At 34.2% G+C, this 6,510-nt stretch overlaps 1 protein-coding gene across 1 annotated transcript in view; it reads right to left on the reverse strand.

Moving 5' to 3' along the window:
• Positions 1 to 6,510, reverse strand: part of LOC106687429 (uncharacterized) — a gene marked incomplete at its 5' end in the record, with an annotated part of 40,413 nt that overhangs the window by 27,784 nt on the left and 6,119 nt on the right. Inside the window, 1 exon segment of the mRNA XM_067045046.1 lies at positions 4,563 to 4,718. Coding sequence (XP_066901147.1) covers positions 4,563 to 4,718 — 156 coding nt within the window.

Here is a 6,510-nt window from a genome sequence, read left to right on the forward strand (position 1 = left end):
TTGTCTTTTTAGTCTTGTATGAGGATTCCATGTCAGTCGTTTGTCGAGATGTAGTCCTAAGTAACGGATCTGTTCGACAGGAATAAGTGGGGTACTATTAAAGGATATTGTAGGGGAAGAGGTCATGGGCTTATGTCGAAGGGTAAATGTGATTGTGTGGGATTTATTGGAATTTATTTTAATCCTCCAGTTTTATGAACAATGTTACATTATGAAAACTATTGTTTTTATACAACTATTATTTTTATACAATAAAAATAAATAATCATTGGGTCTGATAGTTAACAACACACTTAGTAACAAACTTCTAGTCATCTTCCTTGTTATTATACACTTTTTGTTATCAAACCAACAGGTTACGAGCCTAATAATAACACATTGAACGTTCTATTTTAATCATAGCTATAACAAAATTATTTGAAAAATTAATTAGGCGCGGCTTAATTTCCGAAAATACTTTGTTATTTATTTATTGGAATTGGATAAAAAAATAAACATAATAACTTAATTCTAAGAAGATAGTTGATTGTATGAAGATCGTAAGAAGATAGTCCAGGTGGTTGTACATAAAAGTATCAAAATAGTAGAAGAAAAATATTTATACGTAACCAACGTTTCCGTTCAACAACTCAGTTGTCAGTTGTCTTTGATGCCGTTTTTCGATTTCAGGGGCTTTTTAAATATTTTGCTCTATCTCGAAGTCTCTTCTTCCCATTTTAAGCTAATATTTCGGAAGTGATATAGGGCCCTCGCTCTCCGGGGGCTTAGCGGGGTGGGTCCGGCGGGGAAGGATGGCCTTTTTTTAGCGTTACCATCTCCTCTTGTGAGATTGTGCCATGTCGTTCATCGACCAACCTACTCGCGCTATAATTGTCCGTTTGAAAAGTCAGATAAGTAAGGCTGCCATGGAGGGCGGGAGTGGCGGGTTTGATGCCGTTTTTCAGAGGCTTTTTAAATATTGCTGGATTAAACTATCTCGAAGTCTCTCCTTCCCGTTTTAAGCTAATATTTCGAAAGTGATATTTGTTTCAATCTGACAGCCCTGACGAACCCCTGCAAAGTGGGGCGAAACATTGGTTAACAATAAATAGTTTTTCTACTATTTTGGTACCTTCATTAACCGGCACCCGGATTAGCATCTAAGCGCTATAGTCTATGCATAAATCTTTATGCTCACCCGGACTATCTCCCAACAAAAAATAAGTAAATGTGATAAATGTTTCAGAACACATGATAATCTTGTGAAGGAACGGTGGTCCAATTTCAATCTTTGCTTAAATTAGAAAATCCTGTGATCATCTTCTTTTTCTTTGGATTATCAGGGATTGTTAAAGTTGAGAAATTAAGAACAAATAGGTTTGGGTGGGTAAGGATTTTTGAATAAAAACAAATATATCTATTTCGGTCTAAATCTACAACGAATAGGAAGGTGACGTTGTGGCACCACTTTTAAGAGATTATTTTATATTTTTAGTTTTTCTTGAAATGTGGTATTTTAAAATTAAAAGTAAATAGTAATAATTTAATAATAAATTTAATTGATTATAATAAATGTTGTTATAATAATAAATTAAATTCGTTAATTATATTATAAATTTATCTTTTATAGTTTGGTTGGTACATATAGAGTCCGCCAAAAACAACACGTGTGTAAACAATATCAATCACGTGCTCCAGATACACAGTGCAAGTCATTCATCTCATTCTGTCTTTAATAAAAGCTATACGTTAATAAGTGTTATTGAGAGTTGTTTTGTGTAAAAACCACCACAACGTCATTATTTTTTTATTTGTGACGTAATAAGGAGGGTTTATGATTGTAAGAATTAAAAACAAGAGGAATCTGATGCTTTTGTGGAGCCCCAAAGCTCAATTTCGTATATCCAAATAGTACTGATTATCATACTACCTATATAAGGTTTTTTTTTTAAGCAAATGGGGAGTTTAGAGCGTTTGTCAAGTAGGTCTTGTAGTATTTGAAATCTGCGAACAGTTTCTATTGGTTTCAGTCTAGTATTAGGATTCCAAATAAGCCTTTTGTCAAGATGAAGTCTTAAGCAGGGAATCTCTTCAACAGGTCTTACCGGAATATTAAAAATGTCAGTAGGGCAGGATAGTAGAGGTTTACGACCGAGAGGAGATTTGATAAAATTCATTTTAATTCTCCTGTTGTGACGCCATTCATCAAAGGATGTTATGTGTGACTCCAGAGTTTGCGATAAAGTAGTTAGGGCATTGTTTACAGAGAGTAGACATGTGGTATCAGCACATGTCGACTGTGTTAGGGAGGGATATCAGCATTATCATCCGATGGGATATCATCAACAGCTGCAAAAACAGTATAGAGAAAAGGACCCAGGATACTACTACCTTGAGAAAAACCAGCAGACTGAGAAAAGAGAGATAAAGTTATGATTTCCATTAAAGGTTCTATCAGGTATGAAGTAATGGAATAATAAGAAATATGCAGGGGAAAGGAATTTACGGAGTTTATAAAACTGGCCTATGTGCCAGACTTGGTCAAAAGCCTGTTCAACGTCTAGAAAGACTCCTGTGGAAGTTATGACATCAAGGCATTAATTATTCGAAATAAAAAACTAAATTACTCAACAGAGTATATTACCTGATATTTCTTTCTTGAAATGAAGGATTGCCAGAGTAATATCGCGTCTGATCTATTACGTCGATATTGGACTTACCTACCACAATGGCCCTTATGCAAATAACACAAAAATTATATATATATATATATATATATATATAAATAAATTACCGTATTATTTTAGATTATAAAGAACGGTAGATGGTCAGAGGTGCGGTAGGAAAGAAAACAAAAAATAGTTAATAAGTATTTTCCGACGTTTCACTCCACTTTTAGAGCTAAAACCACTAAAAATACTTTGACCATTATAGGATAATTTTTTTTTTTCATGAAAAGGTCTTGAAGACCACACGCATATTATAACACAAATGCTTCAACTTCAGCTGCTTCCTTTTTTCCCCATATGTCCTGCATGAGCTCTGCGTGTCTACGTTTTTTCTCCTCAGACTACGTAAGATACTATTAATTATTCTTTATTTACTTTTTTATTTATTGTATAAGACCTCTGTTGTATCCATTGTATTATATCCACTATATTTTCTATCGGTATATATTATTACCATGTGTATTCTATCATTAATATTTAGTTTTTCCTAATTTTTATAATTCTTATAGTTATTATTATTATCATATTTTTATATCTCTTTCTTGTATTTTAAGTAATACCGTTAACGGTCAACCTCACCTCCAATCTGAATACTTCCGATGTACAGTCACTGTTTCGAAAGTTTTCAACTGGAACAGATAGGTGGTTCTGATTCGTTCTTAAATGACCATATTATTAATTGTATTTGTATTTATTCTTTACCTTTATTTAATCCAAACTTACTTCTTTATTTTCTGTGTTTTAGCGTGTTAAATTTTATTTTCTCATATCTTCTTTTATATTTTAACGTTTTATTACGTTTTCTCTTCATTTTTAACCTAAGAGTTGGCTTAATTTTTTTTTATATTCTTATCATTGTATATTTTATATTAATACTATTGTATTTCTTCTTTTCTTTCATTTGTATTGTATATTCCTCTATACTTACTTTATTTTATTATCCTACTATGACAAAATGTTTTTGTATCTTTTAAGCCCTGGTTGAAGCTCTACAAAGTGGGGCGAAACGTCAGCAAAAAAATAGTTGTTAACTATGATCGTATCCCTGAACATCTTCTTTATGAATTTTTATAACGTTAAAATTTAAGTGAATATCAACGCCATGGATACCATGTTTAAAAACAGTTATAAGCAATATCATGTCGAACGCGGTGATGGTTCAAGTTCGGTATGGGTGGGTAGGCTTTAATTCCGTGACAGCCCCTCAGGATATCTTGAACGTCCCACTCTGGTTAGAAGTAGGTGGTATACTCTTGTTCGTCATGAAGATAAGGGGGAAGAAGTACGGACAATATAAAAAATATACCCCACATTCTCTTCCCCTTTTGTCATGGTGTTAAATGGGTGTGGTATGAAATAACGTATAATTTTCAGAAGTCTATTTTTAGTAGAAACAGATAAATGTAAACCTATTCTGTTATGGTTATAGCCTACGGTCCAAAAGGGGGAAAGGATAAGTTTTTTCAGCCCAATTTTTTATAACTTTAATGAAAACCAGGTACAGTTAAGACTATAAATTGATGATTCTGTTAATCATCATTTGCAGAAAGAGAAGAATTTCAGATCCCCATAGTGAATTGAACCAATGATTGAACACCAACACCTCCGATGATATGGACAGGTCTGTAAAATAGAGGAAGACAGAATACCAAGAAAATGTTTGGAGGCGAGGCCGGCTGCTAGATGAATACGAGGCAGACCTAGGAGCTATATGGAGCATATCCAACTGAATGAAGATGGATGCTTCTCCACCCTGAAAAGGCTCTTAAAGAGGATGTGAAAGAACAAGAAGACAATTATTTATTATTCGACGAAATCGAAAACTTTATGTCTATATAGCTGAACTACACTCACCGGTGGAATAGGGCACTCAGTTTGAAGAGTTGTCGTAAGAGTATCGTATAGGACAGGCGACATTTGCTTCAAAGAGGTACAGCACTGTGGGAAATCCATCTGGAAGAAGTGAGGTCTCCATCCTCCGTTGCCAAAGACGGCAAAATCTAATTCGGCCTACAAAAAACTTAATTTTAAGTCCAATTAAAATTAAATATTAACGTTAATTAGTAACAATATTTTTTTTCTTTTTCTGTTGTTATATCCTCCTTGCGCGGGCTCATTACCGCATAGAGGAGAGTCTAGAGGGTGGAGAATAAAGAAGTTCCTTCCGGCTAATTTCGATGGACTCGTTGACCAAAAATGAGGGTGGCTGGGGAGGCTTCCTGGAGGGTGTGACGTAGGATTGATCGCACTACTCACATATTTTTTAGTTCACGAAATACTACAGTCAACCTCTCGAAGTAAAGCGCTTATTATTCGGAGGCAATCCGGAGCCCAGTCCTTCGCTATGGTCTCTTAGTTGAGACCGTTTCAGAGAGTTTATGGCGCAAGTCGCAAATTAGGGATTAAAGTATAAGCATGTGAAACGTAAGAAGTTTGAATCCCACTGGTGGTTTAAAATCGGCTTCAACGAAGTTAAGGGATAGTATAATCTACAGGGATATTATGGCGCTGCAAGAGTTCTGCTAGCCAGGGGAGTGTGCCATATGGTATGGTACAGAGGTAGCGCTAATTACTCGTATTTCTCAGTTACTGGGTTTCTAATTAGGAATTCATTGCTTGTTGCGTTAAGCGATGGAAAGCTCCAGTGATGCGAGTTACATAACATAAAAAATCAGTGAAGACTAAAATGACTTTATTCTAACATATTTACAAGAACTACATGTTACTGTTACTCAGTCTCTATCTTTTAACTTCTCTTACTTAGCTATCTAGTCTAGGAAATATATATGAACACTTGGGAAGAGGGGGTAGGAAAAATAGTGAAATAGGAGAAGGGGTTTTGACCAATCGGATAATTTTAAGAGACTAGGTGGGTGTAGTGAGCCTATGGAATTTTAGAAGTAAATGTTTGGAAGGGGAAAAGGCGTGGCGAGAAGTTGGGAAGTCTGATTTCTAAGAAAGACGCCATGACCTAAGACTTGTGTGTACTGACTTACATATGTTTACCATAAAATAGTTTGACTGATGCAAGTCCATTGTGAGATGACAGCATGTACCTGCCTAAGTGTCAGCCCTTGCTATTGATATAGGATACTTGAAAGGGCTGTTAGAATGGTCTCAAGGGCCTTTTGGGAACGTAGCTGTTTTTATTGAGTTTGTTTTCTATACAATTGTAAGAAGAAAGTGGACATATGCAACCATATGTCTAAAGTGACTTAGGTTCAGTTGGGCAAGGGGCAATTGTTTAAATTTATAATACCGGTTCCCTAACTCGCCCTCCCTTTGTGAAGTGGATAGTCCCGATGCACAATCAAGAATTTTGAATTTCATTAAACCAGGCTTGGGCACTTCCGTTAAAAGCAGCAGATTAATTTGGGTCTTTGGGTAAGGATAGGTTTCATAGGAAGGTGGTCATATTGGTTAATATTTAAGGAAAGGATAGGATTACATTTCTTTATATGTTTGTTACAAGATGTAAACCTAAATATACAATGAACACCAAACAATGTAAACTATACTAATAGTAAATAATGAATTGAACATTAAAAAATCAACTATCATAATTTAGAGTAAAAGAAGTGAATTGTAGACTTTACAAATTGGTATTAATAGTTATGATATACATTTATACAAAATTATTAATAATTATAATAATACTAGTCAATAAGGAATTAAGAATAACAAAATATAATGATTAATAGTAATAATAATTATAATAATAATAGTTAATGATAATAATAATGATAACAGATAACGAGGACAATATTAATAAATCTTACGAGTAATAATATTAATATTTAAT

Source organism: Halyomorpha halys, unplaced genomic scaffold (assembly GCF_000696795.3).
Source record: "Halyomorpha halys isolate HHAL.00 unplaced genomic scaffold, Hhal_1.1 Scaffold963.1, whole genome shotgun sequence".
NCBI lineage: Eukaryota > Metazoa > Arthropoda > Insecta > Hemiptera > Pentatomidae > Halyomorpha > Halyomorpha halys.